Genomic DNA, 17,833 nt, shown 5'->3' on the forward strand with positions numbered 1-17,833 from the left:
GTCCCTGGCGAGCTGTCCTGTCCCTCACAGGTCAGGAGAGGTATGTGGGAGCCAGGGTGGGTCTCCACGTGAGACAATTGAACATCTTCCCCTCCCTGCACTGCTCAGGGACCCTCTGACCCCTCCCCAGCCTTACGCTCAGGACCCGGCCGGCCTGCGGGCACCAGCTCCACCACAAGTTCATTGTCCTCCTTGCCCCGGGCCAGCCAGCGATGGGCATCGAACTTGTACTCCTCGATCACCTCCTGCATCCCGGGCTCCAGCTCCTCTTCCTCCTCCTCCTCCTCGCTCTCCTCCTCCTCCTCCTCTGATGACGACTCCTCAGATGAGGACTCCTCCTCCTCGTCCCCTTCATCCTCCTCGTCACTGCCCTTTTTCTTCTTCTTCTTCTTCCTCTGCAGCTTGGCCTTGAGCCGCTCCTTTTTCAGCAGCTGCCGCAGCTTGTCCTTTTCCTTCTTCCTGCGGGCCTCCTCCTCGGGCGTGAGCTCCTCTTCCCGCACCACCAGATGCCGCAGCCATAGCGTGTCCACGAACCAGCTGGGCCCGAAGCCCTCACCCGTGTGCCCCAGCCGTATCTTGAAGATCTCTCCCACGTCGGCCGCCTCCAGCTGTCAGGGTGCAGGGCAGATGCTGGAGGAGGGTGGGGTGGCCTCCTCCCCATGGCCCCTGCAGGGCCAGACCCAAGTGCCAAGTCATAGAATGAAGAGACCCAAGGTCCCCGTGCTCCCTCTAACCTACCTTATCCAGGTGGGTGACAGCTGGCCCATTCTCCATCCACAGGTAACTCTTCTAAACCCCTTGGATGCCAAGCTGCAACCCTGTTTCTCTCCTTTCACAGACACACTCACACACTTATACACATTCACATTCACTCACATACACATATGCACACATTCATCTTCATACACACATGCATATACATCCACATTCTCATTCACTCACACATAATCACACACACATTCACACATTCCTATTCATTTCCATGCACTCACATTCACGCACTCACACTCACTCACATATTCATTCATATGCACTCACGAGCTCTCATACAGATATGCACACTCACACATTCACAGTCAGATACTCCCATGCATACATATTCACATTCATATTCTAATTCACTCCAACACATGCACTCATAGACTCACATCCACTCACACATTTACTCACATGTTCCATTCACACTCACACTCATATGCACTCACACATATCCTCACACACAGTAATCATACACATCAGTCACTCCTATTGTTTCTGTTCTACATTTCTGCTTAAGCAGTTTTTTCACCCAGATGATATTTATTTCTTCCTCTACTTTGAAGTAAAACTGATTTATTCAGATGGGTAAGCTTTTCTAGCACTTATTTTTATCTTTTTCTATTTTATATATGTTTTAGTTCATGCTTTGCAACTTTCTCTTACCCCTTTCAGTGTCAATAATCTTTAACTTTTGTAATGAGGAGGAAGAGGAGGAAGGGGGAGGGGAGAGGCCTAGGGGGGAGAGGGAGGAGGAGTATGGGGAAGGAGGAAGAGGTGGGAGGAGGGAGGGAGGAAGGGAGGAGGAAGGGGAGGAGGGGAGGAGGAGGAGGTGGAGGAGAAGGAGAAGGAGAAGAAGGAGAAGAAAGAAGAAGAAAAGAAGAAGAAGAAAAGAAGAAGAAGAAGAAGAAGAAGAAGAAAAGAAGAAGAAGAAGAAGAAGAAGAAGAAGAAGAAGAAAAGAAGAAGAAGAAAATGAGAAGAAGAAAAGAAGAAGAGGAGGAGAAGAAGAAGAAGAAGGAGAAGAAAGAAGAAGAAGAAAAGAAGAAGAAAATGAGAAGAAGAAAAGAAGAAGAGGAGGAGAAGAAGAAGGAGAAGAAAGAAGAAGAAGAAGAAAAGAAGAAAAGAAGAAAAAGAAGAAAAGAAGAAGAAGAAAAGAAGAAGAAGAAAAGAAGAAGAAGAAAAGAAGAAGAAGAAAAGAAGAAGAAGAAGAAGAAGAAGAAGAAGAAGAAGAAGAAGAGGAGGAGGAGGAGAAGGAGGAGGAGGAGGAGAAGAAGAAGAAGAAGAAGAAAAAGAAGAAGAAGGAAGAAGAAGAACAAGAAGAAAAAGAACAAGAAGAAGATTTTCACACACACAATGCCTGCCTTCCTCTGAGGCCTATCCTGTACATATTTTATTCTTTTTCTGGAGAGCTCAGATCTAGCATGGCTGTACAACGTTTTGCCTACAGGAGGTGGTTTCTGTCCCCTTCAGTGGATCTTCTGTACAAACAGGGTCTCTTGTTCTTGTTCTCTCCTCCTGGAGGCCTCACTTGTGGCTACACTCTGGGCAGTGTGGGTGGATTTAGCTTTTCTTCTAAGGATCTTCTTGGAAGGTCTTTCTTCCTGGGCCTTCAACATGCTTCACAGTGAGGTGAGGCCTGACAAAGCTCCAGGGAGGACTCACAAGGGGTCTGTGCTGGGAGGTCACTCATAGGGGTTCCCAATGGTGATGGAACCCTGCCTGGGTATCTGACCCTTCTCCCAGCCAAGCCCTACTTACTCCCATTAAGCTTCCTTCTGAATCCACAGAACCCACAGGTGAAATCCTCCACAAGAACTCAGGTCTCTGAGGTAGATGCTTTAAAACTCTTCATGAGCCACATGGTAGCCAAACCCACAGTCATGAGGAAATTCATAGCCGAAATGCATCCCAGTGCCCCGGGAAAGAACTTATTCCTCTCAGCGACTCAGGGGACCAACTCTGGCCTGGTAAGTCCTTCCTCAGTACCCAAGCCAGATATGTTTTCCAGAGTTTTCCAGGTCATAGCATCCCAGCCCTTCGCCCTCTTCTCCCTCAGCCTGCCCTGCCATGAATGCGCTCACCACATCCAGAAATGCCCTATAGGTTCCCGTCCCGGGAACTTCCCCAAGGACTCTTCCTGATAAGGATGACAGTGATCACCTCAGGAAGGTACCAGAAATCCAGAAGTTGAAGCTCTGAGAGGGGAGACACCAGGCCTGTGTCTACTCAGCACTGTAGCGGGAGGGCAGAAGCCTCACTCCACACACCCACATCCGTGGCCTGGTCAGCAGGACTTGCTCTTTGGGCGCTGGTTTGGCTCTTTGGTGAAGGCCAAGCCACTGTGGCACACAAGCACACACACATACCCTCCGGCACAAATGTGTGCCCCACACATACATCTACACACACACACACACACACACACACACACAGAAGGAAGCATGACTCTACCTCCCTGCCCATGGCCTGCTCATATACACATACAGCATGGACATATGTTCATATGCTCCTCTGTTTCCTTCTGTATGTAAAGGAAGGTACAGAGGCCCAGGACACTCGGAACACAGCTATGAGACCCCAGCCCCCCTCCCCAGTCTTGCCTGGGAAGTACGGCCCTGTAGGCAAGAGAACTAGAGGCTCAGGTAGCAGAGCGGGAAGTGGGTACAGTGTCCAGGGGTTTAGGGCCACATTCTGCTAAACTAGACACACCTCAGCTCGAGCCATCCTAAGACTCAGCACCTGTTGGTACCATTGCAGAGCTTTGAGAAACAAGCCCAGGAAACATCCCACCAGAGAGATCTGGAGGGAAGGGATCCAGGTGGGGATAAGGCAGCACCCTTCTTCTCCTCAAGAGAGCCTCACAAAAAGTCAGGGGTGAAGCACACAGATCACAATGAGCCCCTTCACTTTCACATTCCCCAGGACAGTCCCTCCACCATACCCCAACACACCTGGAATGTGTCCTTGGATGCCCGTTCAAACACTTTCGAGCGGCTGGTGAGGAAAAGCACTTCCGTCTTGCCTTCCTCACCGTAGATCTGCATGTAGACTCGGGAAGTGGTGCCGGCGCCACCGATATCCCCTGTCCAAACCTCCACCTCATAGTGGACCACTGGGTGAGCACATGGCAAGCAGAGAAAACAGTCAGACTAAGGCCTATCCAGGTGAGGTCAGCAGATACATCTCTACAGGGAGAACTGGAAGGCCTATACTTGGAAATAATACTTATCAAGCCGTGAGAGGGTCAAAGATATTACATGTATGAACCACTAGAGGAGACACTCGTCAATAGAGAGCATGCAAGTCTCTGAAGAACTCAGGGGGCATATTTTCCCCCCAAGGGATTATCCCAGCCCTCCCACCAATGCTATAAAACAATAGCATGATTCTATTTTCAAGTTAGTTTTGTCACTTTCAGCTAGATGGAGCATCGTCCAGTATATTACAGTGTGAGATGTTCAGGGTTGAGAAGAAGATTCTGAGTCTGAAGGAGTTGGATTGATTTGGGAGGGAAGGGGAGCTAGTAGACGGAGTGCATGGAATTCAGTAAAAAATGGCATTATCAATAGTCAGACTCCCCCATCCTATTCCCTCCATTGGTTCTCAGAACAAGAGGAAGGTAGCATTATACAAAATTGAAATAGATAAAGATGAACCTTCTTAGAACAGGAACCAATACTGCATATTAACAACTAGCAAATGAAATAAACATCCTACCACAGAATAAAGTCAACGACAGCCCCTAAAGACAGAAAGGGGATTTCCTAAGAACAAAATGAGAAATTATTTAAACAAGGTAAGAACATCAAAGGAAGTCTAGCATCTAAAAGTTCCGTTCCAGAGAAAACAGAGGAAGTAGAGTTGAAAATAATCAAAGAACTAATACAAGAAAATGTTCCAAAAGTTTTTTTAAAAAAGGTCTAAATCAAAGGAGTCTTTAGTAAGCAAAACAATGGATAAAACTAAAATCACAAATATACATACACACTCACACAGAGCGACATAAAATTTCAGAGGGGGAAAAAAAGACAAAACCCCAAAGGGTTGGATAACAGAATGGCAAGAAACTTCCCAACTGCAATTAGGAGCACTCAAAGATGGTAGTACAAATAATGCCTTCTAAATTCTCAAGGAAAATGATTCCTGGGCCCAGAACTCTATCACAAGCCAACTACTAATCAATTAGGAATGTTGGCCAAATCGGCCATATCACAACACTTTTCCTCCAGAAACTACCTGTGGAGAATGTGCTCTTCTGAAACAAAGGCATGAACCAAAGAAGAGGAAGACATGAAGCCAATAAGCATGATATTACACAGAAGAAAGGAGCTTCCCAGAGATGATAACAGGAAGTCCCAAAGGATAGCTTCAGGCAGGTCCAAGCTTCCTAAATGAAGTTGTACAATAGAAAAGGGGGTGAGGGGAAGAGATGGCAAAAGGAAACCAAGAGAAATTTTGCTGGGGCTGAACACTAGCTAAAAATTTATTTCTACTGGAGAGATGGAAGAATTGTGCTCTTCCCAAATTCCAATGTTGACTCTCTTTCACAGTGTTCTTGTACTGTTTGGTAACAGAACCTCTAAAGTGGTGATTTAGTTAAAATGCCTCAACCTACTAGGGCAGGTGTCATGGAAAAGAGGCATATTAGAACGGAGAGTTGGCACCACAAGGATCATATGAGGACACAGCTGGAAGGTGGCCATCTAGGTTCTAGGTCACCTTCTGCAAGTCAAGGAGGCCTCCAAAGTATGTGTGTCCTTCTCACACCTTGACTGTAGACTGCTGGCCTCTAAATTTGTGAGAAAATAAATGTTTCTTGTTTCAGTCACTTGGTATGTGGTATTTATTAGGGCAGACCTAGAAGACTATAACAAATAAGTGTAGAGAGGCTAAAAAACCATGCACATGGAAAATTAGGCTGTTATTTACTCCTAATAATCAAAAAGGTACACACAAAAAATGAAGTACATTCATATACAATAGGTGAATAACATTTAGTCAACAATGAATAAAAATTATTATATAAAAATTATAAATTGATACATTCTTACTGAAGGCTGAACATAAGAGAAGTGTGCATGTAAGCATGTGTTAAAAGTTAAATCAGGGGGACCAGAGAGATAGTACTTGCCAGTGGCCAACCCGGGTCTAATCCTTAGCATGACATACTGTCCCCCAAGCACGGACAGGAGTGATCCCTAAGCACAGAGCACACTAGTAAGCCCTTAGGTGCTGCCTCCTTTATCTCCCCCCTCCAAAAAAATTGCTAAATCTGGACTGGAGAGAGATTTCAATAACCTGGGCACAGACTCTGCATGCAGCAAAACTTGGGCTCAGTCTGTGGCTCTGCATAATCCCTTGAGCATCACTGAGAGCAACCCCCAAGCACAGAGATAGGAGTAGCCCCCAGGCTCTGCCAGGTGTGGCCCAGAAATGGAACAAAACATATTAAAACCTCTTCCATATTAAAAAGTCAGTAATTAGTGTCTGTCACTGAAATATTAAGAAATTCATAAGTGCAATACTAAAAATATAGAGATAAATTCCAGAGGAATTAAAAGCTCTAAAACGACAACGCTCAAGAATTTCAAAGGTCTTCATTTCTGATGAAGGGGTGTGGGCAGGGAAGGAAGTAGGTCAGGTAACTACTGCTTTTTTATCAGTCTCTCAGGATCTAGTACTTGTATTACTCTGATGTGAGTCAAGCATTAATTCATAAAATACAGAGAGAAGGAGTTGATTCTTGTACTAATAACCAAGCCCATAACCAAGCATGTGTATGGAACATAGATGTTCAGGAAGTTACAGGCTAGGTGGGGATAGAAAATAAACAGGAGAAAAGATGTTCCAGGATAGAAAGAGGTGAGTTGGGCCTAGTGCCCATTGAGTGATCCTTGGCAGATACTTTTGGGGTCTGTGCAGAAGTGCAGGTAGGGAAGATAAGACTCTCTGTGCCCCATATGGGTCCCAGCGCCCTGCTGACCCTCTAGATCAGCATTTCCCCACTAGGAGCCATCTGGATCTCTGAGGGCTCCCAGATAGTCCAAGGAGGCCAGAGGTGAAGATGGTTTAAATAGGGGACCAACCAGTAGGATGGGAGTCCCAGGGGAGCAGCAAGGTTGGAAGGGGTCATGGCCGAGACAAAGTTGAGAAATGCTCTAGATGACCGTGGGCTTCTCTGAGCCTTTCCAGAATTGATGGTTCCCCCACTGCATGACCCTAAACCTCACCTTCTCTCCAAGATGCTGCCACATTGGCCCAGAACATTCTAGAGCCCCACATCATAGCTATTCCCTTTACCTACTCCATTTGTGGCCTCCTTCTCATGGGTTATTAGGTCAGCTACTTGTTGTAAGTCTTGCTAGTGGATGTGAATTCACCAGAACAGGAATGGGGACTGATTTGTTCAGAGTACCCTTATAGAGCCCTGCGCAACGCTGACACAGAAAAGGGGTCAGAATATTCTCAAGAAGAAGCCAACAGCTTGCTCCCCTCTGATTATTATTTCCAGACAGACACAGCTGTATGTCAAAAGTCCCCTTGAACACAGGGCTAAAATGATTTTAGCCCTTTTCTTTTGTTTCGGGGCCACACCCAGCTGTGCTCAGGGCTTACTCCTGGCTCTGTGCTCAGGGATCTCTCCTGGAATTGCTCAAGGAATCATCTGTGGTTCCTGGAATCAAACCCAGGTTTGGTCACATGCAAAGCAAGTGCCCTACCCAATCTGCTCTCCCTCCAGCCCCATACCGTACATATTTCATGAATGTCATCCACTGCCTTTATCCCAGAAAAAAAAATTCATCTGAGTGTCTCCAACTATAAAACAGAATATTCTTCCCTAATAATAATAATAATAATAATAATAATAATAATAATAATAATAATATTCTTCCCTCAAAACACCAGAGGCAATTGAAGTCCCACTGATCTCCCCACTCCCACCCCTTGAGTGGGAGACCCATGGCCCCCAGTACCCCCCACCCCCACAGCTCTGTCCCACAGTGCAGGGAGGAGGGGGATGCAACACTCATGTCCCACCACTTCCTCCACCTCCACCACATACATTTCTGGATCTCCACAACTTCGCTGGGGTATAGTTCCACTTCCAGGCGTCCGTCGGCCTGGTTCTTGTCCAGCCAGCGGTTGGCAGGGAAAGTGTACTGTTTGCCTTGGCGGGGCACGCGGATCTGGACGCTGCCCAGGAACCAGCCAGCGTGCATGCCCGCACTGTCATGCCCGATAATCAGCCGGTTGATCTGGAAGGCAACCCGGGGTTGTGAGTTATCAACGAGCCGGGGGCAGAGAAACTTCCACCCTTCCTCCCCTCCCTGTCCCAAACAGGTACAAAGGGAGAGCATCTCTGCTGTGGCCTGTGACCGCCCAAGGCAGGGAAGAGTAACAACGGGATGGCTGTCTGTTACTTGGTATGACAGGAAGTGTCTGAAGATGAGGAGATGAAGACTGGTGCTTACTCAAGGCCAAGTGCTCCAGCAGGGATGGGTCAGGCCCTGACAGAGAGTTGTTCCAGCGACTCCGATATGCATGTATATATCAGGGACATGCTGCTAATGCCAATAACAGTCCCATTCGGATCTCCTCCGTGATGGATGGGGAAATGGACGCACATGGAGGTGAAATAACTGACACATGCAAGCAAGAGGAAATGTGGGAGTGATCAACAGCTGGGGCCTCGGCCCTCAGCATCCAGGCTCTATGACTTATTAGGGGAAGGGGGCTTTAAAAGCTCAAGAAGGCCCAAATCACCAGGTCTGTGCCCCTAGATATCTCACCTAAGAGTTTGCTGTGACTCTAAGTCCCTAGTAAAGGGAATGGGATTTCTTTCTATAATAGTGAATTCAGCTTAACATGTAAAACAGGTTTTTATAGAAAAGAATTTTTTTTTGCTTTTTGGGTCACACCCAGCGATGCACAGGGGTTACTCCTGGCTCTGAGCTCAGGAATTACTCCTGGAGGTGCTCAGGGGACCATATGGGATGCTGGGAATCGAACCCAGGCCAGCCATGTGCAAGGCAAACGCCCTACCCGCTGTGTTATTGTTCCAGCCCCGAAAAGAAAATTGTTTTAACTCTTTAAAGGTATTGATGACTGGCACAAGCTCCCCCAACAAATAGAGGAAGGCTCAAGAAATAGGGGAGGCTCCCAGAAGGGGCAGGCAGGTGGCAAAGAGGAATTTCTGTCTCCACTTTCACAGGCTCCTCCTTGTGAAGTGTAGCTCAGATGTTCCAAGGAAGGGTTCCAATACTGACATCCGGAAGTTTTCTTTTAATATTTTTTAGGTTTTTATTTTATTTTTTATTTATGAATCACCGTGAGGTACAGTTACAAACTTATGAACTTTCATGTTTGCACTTCACTTATACAGTGATCATTTACATCCCTCCACCAGTGCCCATTCTCCTCCACCAATATTCCCAGTATCCCTTCCACCACCACCACCCCAACCCCCACCACCCCACCCTGCCTCTGCAGCAGGACATTCCCTTTTGTTCTCTCTCCTTTTGGGCGTCATAGTTTACAATAGAGGTATTGAGTGGCCTTCATGTTCAATCTATAGTCTACTTGGCACGCATCTTTCAACCCGAGTGGGTCCTCCCAACATCCTCTACTAGGTGTTCCCTACTCTACCTCAGCTGCCCCTTCCCCCAGCATGTGAGGCCAGTTTCCAAGCTGTGGGGCAGACATCCTGGGCCTTATCTCTACTAATCTTTGGTGTTAGCTCCCATTCTGTTACTTTATATTCCACGGATGAGTGCGAACTTTCTATGTCTGTCTCTTTCTTTCGGATGCATTTCACTCAACATAATACTTTCCATGTTGATCCACTTATATGCAAATTTCACGACTTCATCTTTTCTAACAGCTGCATAGTATTCCATTATGTAGATGACATCTGGAAGTTTAGACTCTGTTCCTCAGAAATGTGCAGTGGGGTCCCTTGGAGGTATGACCAAGGGAGATGCCTGGGTGTCCTCAGGGACCAGAGTGAGCTGGCTGTGTGCCCTAAAAATACAAGGTCTTGGGGCCTCAGCCCCTGAAGTGCACTTGAGTTTGGGACTGGGAAGTTGTTTCTGGCCTCTGTTCGGCTCTTCACTCTTGTTTCTGTCCCCTTCAATGTACTGTACCCCAGGTACATTGGCCCTGGCTAAGTGGGTGAAGGAAGTATGGGGGTACAGTCACTGGGAGCCCATATTCCAGTCCCCAGAGACACTAGGACCTTAACCAACTGTTCACTTCCCTGCAGCTGCCACACAGCTGAGCACTGTTTCCCTGTGAAATGGGCCCCTGTGTACATGACGTGTGTGAGTGTGTGTGAGTGTGTTTGTGCATATAAACCTGTGAGCTGTGGGGAACTGGAGAGTATTATGACAGTGTATATGGAAGTGTGAATGTGTGTGCAAGAGCATGACTGTATATGAACATGTGTAATGACTGTTGTGAAAGTGAATGTGTGAGTTTGTAAATGTGAATGACTGTGTGTAAGTGTGAGTGTGTGTATATGAGTCATCTGTGGATATACATGTGTGTGAGTGTATGTATGTGTGTAAATGCATGAGAGTGTATTGTGTATATGAGTGTGTATGAATGTGTGAGTGTGTATATGAGAGTGTATGTATTTGTATGAGTGTGCGAGAGAGCCATTTGTGGGTATATGTGTGAGTGTGTGTGAGCCACATGTGGGTTTACATATGTGTATGAATATGTGAATGTATTATGTGAGTGTGTGTGTGTAAGTGTATGTGTATGTGAGCCTTGTGTAGGTATACATGTGTGTGAGTGTATGTGTGAGTGTGTGCACGTGAGTTGTATGTGGCATATGTGTATGTCTGTGAGTGTGCATGTATGAGCCATGTGTGGGTATACGTGTGTGTGAGTATATGTTTTTGAGTGGGTGCAGGTGAAGCGTGCATGGGTGTACGTGTGTATGAGTATGTGTGAGAGCGTATATGTGAGTTGTGCATGGGTGTACATGTGTCTGAGTCTATGTATATGAGTATCTGTAGGTGAGCTGTGCATGGGTGTATGTGTGTGTGACTGTGTATGTGAGCTGTGCATGGGTATATGTGTGTGAGTGTGTATCTGAGCCATGTATGTGTGTATGTATGTGTGTAACTGTATGTGTGCCGTGCATGGGTGTACATGAGTGTGAGTGTGTATATGTGAATCATGAGTGGGTGTATATGTGTGAGTCTATGTGTGTGGATGTGGATGTAAGCCATGAGTGGGTGTACATGTGTGTGAGTGTGTATGTGAGCCATGTGTGGGTGTACGTGTGTGTGTGTGAGCCATGAGTGGGTATACGTGTGTGAGTGTGTGTGAGCCATGTGTGGGTGTAACAGGTGAAGGGTGAAAGGGCCACGCCGTCAGGGAAAGGCTTACGTTTCCAATGTTGAGCGTCTCCAGAGTGAACTCATCCACGCGGCCCCGTTCAAAGTAGTCTTTCAGGTTATTGTCCGAGACCAGAAGGACTTGCTTGATGGTGTCAGACTTGTCCCCATAGAGCTTGATGTAGACTCTGGAGTCCGTGCTGGCCCCAGACACGTCCCCTGTCTTCAGGCTGATGTGGTAGCGGAAGTCTGGTGGGCCCCAGGAAGGAGGCAGAAGGGAGAGAGGGGGTTAGTGCAGGGTGATGTAGTGGAGGTAGTGGATGTAGAACAGTCTCACGGGGGTCCCCCACCTGCTCTGGAGAGAAGTTTCCTTGAAATTTTGTCTGCAACTAATGACAAACTCAGGCACTTTGAAACAGCACCAGCAAGAAAAGCTCTAACACCTCCAGGACAATACTTGGCACTTGGAAGCAAAGTCCGCAGGAGGGTTCTGGAGGGAGTGAGGGTGTGGAGAGGAAGAGGGGGCTCCGAGGGGGGGATGAGCTGGCACTTGAGCTCTACAATACTGTCAACAAACGACACATCCACTGGAGGGGAGAAATAAAATAGCCCCAATGTCCTTGCGACAGCCTCCCCTGGACCTGGCCATCCTCAGTAGCCCTGGATGGAAGAGGCACCGGCACCGCCAGCTCCTGTTCCCGCCATTGTTCCCTGTGGGCAGGACCTGGCACCATAGCTCCGTTGGCCCGACCTCCAGGCCCTCCTCCCCTCAGATCCATGGGGGAGATGGTTCTGAGAGCTGAAGAGCACTATAGGAGAGAGTCACAGGCTCACCTCTGGAACCACACGGCTCCCTACCCCATCCGTTGTGCAGGGAGCAGACCTGAGGGTATCAGCAGGTGCGACAATTCCTCCCCCCAGGGAAAATGAAAATGAAAAGTAAAGCATGAGGGGCTGCTCTCTGTCATGGAGGGGTGGTGCCCATCACCAGGGACACCCCACCAGCTCGGGCTCGCCAGGACAACTTACTCTTCAGCGTCGCGTTGCTGTCACTGGGCAGCAATTCTCGGACCAACTGTCCGTCATCCTTATCCTTGTCCAACCACCTGGTGGACAAACAAGGTGGGTCAGCTCTGCAGGTAGGTCCAGACCACAAGGGAGACTTGAATTCTGAGGTTAGTGGAGAGAATGGACTCAACAGTGCTCAGAACCAAGGGGTTCCCCAACCCCTACGGTAGACTGAGTGTGGTCCTGAAAAGGGGGTGTTGGGCTGCGATTAGAGGGAAGACAAGGAGTCAACCTGCATTCTGAAGGCAACAGGAGCTGGTCTGATCAGAAGGGATGGGCCAGGAGGCTGGAAGTGAAGGGAGGATGCCAGGTGGTGAGGCTGGAGAGATGGTTCCCTTGTGCAGCCTCCTGGCAATCACAGAAAAAAATCCCATTTCCAAAACTGGGCTCTTGTGTGGCAACACTACCCCGGGAGACAGCACCTCTTCTCTCGAGAGCCCTCCGTGGGGGTGGCCCATGCTGGAGCTCTGACTAAGACAACAGACTTGGAGAGTATCATGCTAAGTGAAATGAGTCAGAGGGAGAGGGACAGACATAGAAGGACTGCACTATTTGTGGAATATAAAGTAACAGAATGGGAGACTAGCACCCAAGGAGAGTAGAGATAAGGGCCAGGAGGATCTCTCCACGGCTTGGAAGCCAGTCTCACATGCTTGGGGAAATTGCAGCTGAGATAGAGAAGGGGCCACCAAGTAAAGGATGCTTAGAGGGTTCACACGGGATGGGAGATGCATGCTGAAAGAAGACTATGGACCAAACATGGTGGCCACTTAGTACCCGTATTGCAAATCATTAACACCCCAAGGGAGAGAGAGAGTAAAAGGAAATGCCACAGAGCCAGTGGGGGGATGGTAGGGGTGGCAGGAGGGATACTGGGAACATTGGTGGTGGAGAATGAGCACAGGTGGAGGGATGGATACTCGATCATTGTATGATTGAAATGTAATCACGAAAGTTTATAAGTCTGGGCTGGAGCAATAACAGCGGGTAGGGCATTTGCCTTGCACACAGCCAACCCGGGTTCGATCCCCAGTATCCCATATGGTCCCCCAAGCATTACCAGGAATAACTCCTGGGTGCAGAGCCAGGAATAACCCTGTGCATTGCTGGGTGTGATCCCAAACAAGCCAAAAGACAGAAAAAAACAAAAGTTTGTAAGTCTGTAACTGTATCTCATGGTGATTCATTAAAAAAAAATTTTTTTTTTAAATGACAACAGACTCAGCTCTCAGAGAACCTGCCATCCAGGGAGGCAGCCACAGAGACAGGGACGCTCTTGAAGCCGCAGCCAGGACAGGGGTGAGACACATAGAAGCACAACAGGAAGTCAGAGAAATGAGAAAGGCTCTTGGTGAAGGGACTTGGCTTGCAGTCTCCATGGAGGGATCCAGCAGGAGGAGTGGGAACTCTGCTCAGTACTGTGCGGGTCTGAGAGCCGAGACCCAGCTCTCAGGGTTCCCGATGTGGGAAAGGCACTGGGCTGGCTCATGTGGGAAGTACCTTTCCCTCCACACACAGGGCCGCAGCCCGAGCCATCAGACCTTGCTGCAGTCTCCTGGCCTGCATGACACTCCATGGTCAGGCGAGGCACAGGGGCGAGGCCCTCGGTGCACTGCAGGGCAATCCCACCCCACGTCCAGGCCTCCTGGCACAAGGCTCTTCACCCTCTTTGTCTATGCTGCCCATCTTGGCAGCTCAGACGCAGGCAGTCCCGGGGGGTTCAGGACCCACCCGAGGAAGACAAGGCACCTGCCCATTCCCAGGCCTCCTGCCTGGGGCTCAGCATCTGTGAACACAGAGCTCAGCCCCCACCCCTGCGGCAACTCCCTGCTCCAGGGGTCCCCCACTCCCAAGCTCAAGGCCAGCATTCCCTTGGGCCCCCGCTTCACCCGGCCGCTGCTGGCAGACACTGCAATGCTAGGAGGAAGCTAAGGAGTCCCACTTCCTATGGGTCTTGGTGCTGTGAATCCAGGCCACCAAGAAATTTCTGCTAGAAACACAAACGTGGTTCATGGGACCGAGGAGGAAAGCTCTCTGGGGGCTGCTGGCTGGAGCCCTTCAAATCAACACCGAGGGGTCTTCCTCTCTTGTCTTTGCCCCTGAGGCCGTGCCAATCACGGCCACAGCCACGGAATCTGCAGGGGAGAAGCTGGGCGGTGCACAGGCTGTGTGTTCCTGGGGGGGGGGCAGGCAGCCCTGGGTGTTGGGGAGCCCCGTCTGTTCTCCCCGCATTCCTTCCACCCCTCGCCCATGCCAGGCTGCCCAGTAGGGAGAGGAAGCCCCGGCTTGTCATTTCCGTTTCTACCTAAATAGTGGTCGGGTATTAATAGATGTTTCCAAATATAGTCATTTCCTTTCAGCTTCAAACACCTCGGCCCAGTTTGAGAGTGAGATTGTAGCTAAATGGGTGAGGCAGTCTGCTGTGCTTCTGTCACTGTGGGGTCCCAGGAATGCGCAAGCACACACAGGCATATACATACATGCGCACACTCACATTATACATGTGCGCACACACACACACACACACACACACACACACACACACACACTGAACTAAAATCTTACCACTTTCCAATTCTGGCAAAGAAACTGGTAAATAAGTCTGGTTCCTCCTCCTCCCTGGGGAAAAATAACTTGGGGGGGAGGGGGCGAGGGAGGGCCCGGGAAGCAGCTTAGATCTTCCTCCTAAATATCTACTCCTCAGTATATCTTCCTTCGTGGTGAATACTAACACTCATCCTATCCATCACCTTCTACCTGCCTCCTTACTCTCTCCTCTTTAGCATTTCCCGTCTTCAGTCTTCCCAGTCCCAGAACTGAGTGTTGAAAGCAGGTAAAGGTATATACCAAATAGCCTTTCAGTATCTGTATTACAAACCACAATGTGCGACAGGAGAAGAAAAGTGCCTGCGGTCGAGGCAGGTAGGGAGTGGGGGTGGGAGGGAAACGGGGGACATTGGTGGTGGGAAATGTGCACTGGTGAAGGGCTGGGTATTGGAACACTATATGACTGAAACCCAATTATGTACAACTTTGTAACTGTGTATCTCACTGTGATTCAATTTTAAAAAGAATTAAAACAGGGGCTGGAGTGATAGCACAGCGGGTAGGGCGTTTGCCTGGAGTGCGGCCAACCCGGGTTCAAATCCCAGCATCTCATATGGTCTCCTGAGCACCACCAGGGGTAATTCCTGAGTGCAGAGCCAGGAGTGACCCCTGTGCATCACCGGATGTGACCCCAAAACCAAGAAACAACAACAACAACAACAATAATAATAATAATAATAATTAAAACAAACAAATAAGCAAAAACAAAACACAAAATCTTCCCCGTTCCGAGGTATCAAGTGAAAAGCAGCTTTAGGGAGATTAAAGTCACATTCTCAGGTTGGGGGTGTGGCTGGAAGGGGATGAGCATAGAACTAGCTTGTATGAAACCCTGAGTTCAATCCCAACACTGCATGTTGGAACTAGCATGTCCCAAGAACTGCTGCTGGCCCAGAGCACTGAACCCCTGGCTATCACTGTGCATTCCTAGGAGTGACCCCCAGCCCCTCTGAGCCCTGCTGGGAATAACCTCTATAAAAATAATGCATTCCTCTCTTTCTGACTCATTTCATTTAGCATGATACTCTCCATGTTTATCCATTTATAAGCATAGAGGGACTGCACTCATTTGTGGAGTGTAGGGTAGCATCACATGAGACTGACACTCAAGGACAGTAGATACAAGGGCCAGGGGGGTTGCCCCATTGCTGGAAGACTGCTTCATGAGCGGAGGGGAGAAGGCAGATGGAATAGAAAAGGGATGACTAAGAAAATGATGGCTGGAGGAACCAGTTGGGATGGGAGATGCATGCCAAAAGTAGATAATGGGCCAAACATGATAACCTCTCAGTGTTCTGTGTTGCAAGCTATAATACCCAAAAGTAGAGAGAGAGTATGGGGAATATTGTCTGACTTAGAGGCAGGGGGAGGGTGGGAAAGGGGGTGTATACCCGGGGTATTGGTGGTGGGGAATGTGCACTGGTGGAGGGATGGGTGTTTGATCATTGTGAGATTGTAACCCAAACATGAAAGCTTGTAACTATCTCACGGTGATTCAATAAAATTTTTTAAAATTTTTAAAAAATAAATAAATAAAAAATAATGCATTCCAGGGCTGGAGCAATAGAACAGGGGGTAAAGCACTTGCCTTGCATGTGACCCAGGTTCAAGCTCCCCATGTCCCATAAGTCCCTGAAGCCCACCAGGAGTAGTTAATTCCTGAGAGCAGAGGCAGCAGTGAGACCCAAGCACCACCAAGTGCGGCCCAACCCCTCCAAAAAAATGCTTTTCTTTAAAATGCATGAAGGTTTAGGATTTCGAGGTAGAAGGGCTGCGGGGTGGGGCTGAGGGCTGGGCACCCCTGCTGCACTATGATCAGAATTTCTTATGTCTTTAGCAGTCAGGATTCCTTCCCAAGTGCAACCCCGTTTTGCCTTCCCCTTCACTCTAGGACGCATGCTGGAAAACAAAGAAGATCAGAGAAGTTAAGAGGTTTGCCCAGAGTCACAGAGCAGGCTGGTGGCTAGGCTCCTGCTCCCAACTCCATCTGCCCCAGTAGCATCACAGACTCCACCTCCATCCTCACCTTTTCAGGGTGGGTCTGGTTCAGTCACTACAGAATTCTCGGGGCACCACGGGGAGCCTCCCCAACCCTCATAAGCACAACTCAGTGCAACCCCCAAACAAACCAACATAAACAAAACGTCTCCACAGTTTGGGATGCGCATAGGTTAGACAGGGGGTAGGCGGGGCTGGCGCTGCAGCAGATGCGGGGTGCTGGGGCTGAGAGCGGGGCCCACCTCCTCCCGGCCCACTCGCTGCCCCCCAGGCTGTACCTGAGACACGGGAACTCCACGTTGTCGCTCTCGGCCTGGCCCTCCTCCCTCACCAGCACGCGCTCCAGGAACCAGCCGCTGCCCGCGCCTTTGCCGTCGTGCCGGACGCGCACGCGCCGCACCTTCCGCATGGTCACCGCCTCGATGGTGAACTCGTCTGCCTTGGGTGGGGGTAGGGAGGGATATGAGGCGTTATCGGGACACCGGGGCATCCCACCCCCGCCCCCCCCGCCCTGGATTCCCCTTTCCCGCATGCGAGGTCCAGAAATCGGAAACGTTGAACAGGAAGGCTTCTCTCCCCTAGGCCCCCTGGAATGGATTTCCAAGTCACACCCGCTCCCCAGATGAGGGCTGTAAATTATGGCTAAGAGAGGGATGGCCTTGTGCCCTGTGATCTCTTCCCAAAAGTCAGCACCCCGCGCTCCTGTGCCCAGGAAGGGGAGCAGGTTCAGCTGATGCCACTCCCCAACAGTTATTCTAAATTCACTCCTAGCTCAGATTCCCTTTTCACAGGGGAAGGAGGAGTGTAGGTTGGGGGTCTTAGCTCAGGTTCGCCACATGGGAACAGGCAAAAAGCCCAGAAATGCCTCAAATCCACCTGTACATACCCAGGTGCCTCCAGGTCAGGACCACCGGGTGCAGGGCATGGGGGTGAGGAGCAAAAGAGGCAGAGGGAGCAGGAGAAGGGAGTGGCAGGTGGAGGTGGGCCAGGGAGAGGAATTCGGGGTATTCGGGTACAGTACCCTCTGCCCCAGCCGAGTCTGCTCCCAGCCCCCCTG

At 49.3% G+C, this 17,833-nt stretch overlaps 1 protein-coding gene across 2 annotated transcripts in view; it reads right to left on the reverse strand.

Annotated features, from left to right (window-relative positions):
- The window catches only part of LOXHD1 (lipoxygenase homology PLAT domains 1), a 138,619-nt gene that overhangs the window by 66,382 nt on the left and 54,404 nt on the right, over nucleotides 1–17,833 (reverse strand). For both annotated transcript variants that reach the window (XM_004606103.2, XM_055128225.1), the window contains exons 14-19: nucleotides 17,055–17,215; nucleotides 12,133–12,209; nucleotides 11,156–11,352; nucleotides 7,821–8,013; nucleotides 3,709–3,869; nucleotides 137–608 (exon numbers count right to left, since the gene is read on the reverse strand). In XM_004606103.2, the coding sequence (XP_004606160.2) occupies nucleotides 137–608; nucleotides 3,709–3,869; nucleotides 7,821–8,013; nucleotides 11,156–11,352; nucleotides 12,133–12,209; nucleotides 17,055–17,215 (1,261 nt within the window). The remainder of the gene's footprint in view (nucleotides 1–136; nucleotides 609–3,708; nucleotides 3,870–7,820; nucleotides 8,014–11,155; nucleotides 11,353–12,132; nucleotides 12,210–17,054; nucleotides 17,216–17,833) is intronic.

This window comes from Sorex araneus, chromosome 2 (assembly GCF_027595985.1).
Source record: "Sorex araneus isolate mSorAra2 chromosome 2, mSorAra2.pri, whole genome shotgun sequence".
Lineage (NCBI taxonomy): Eukaryota > Metazoa > Chordata > Mammalia > Eulipotyphla > Soricidae > Sorex > Sorex araneus.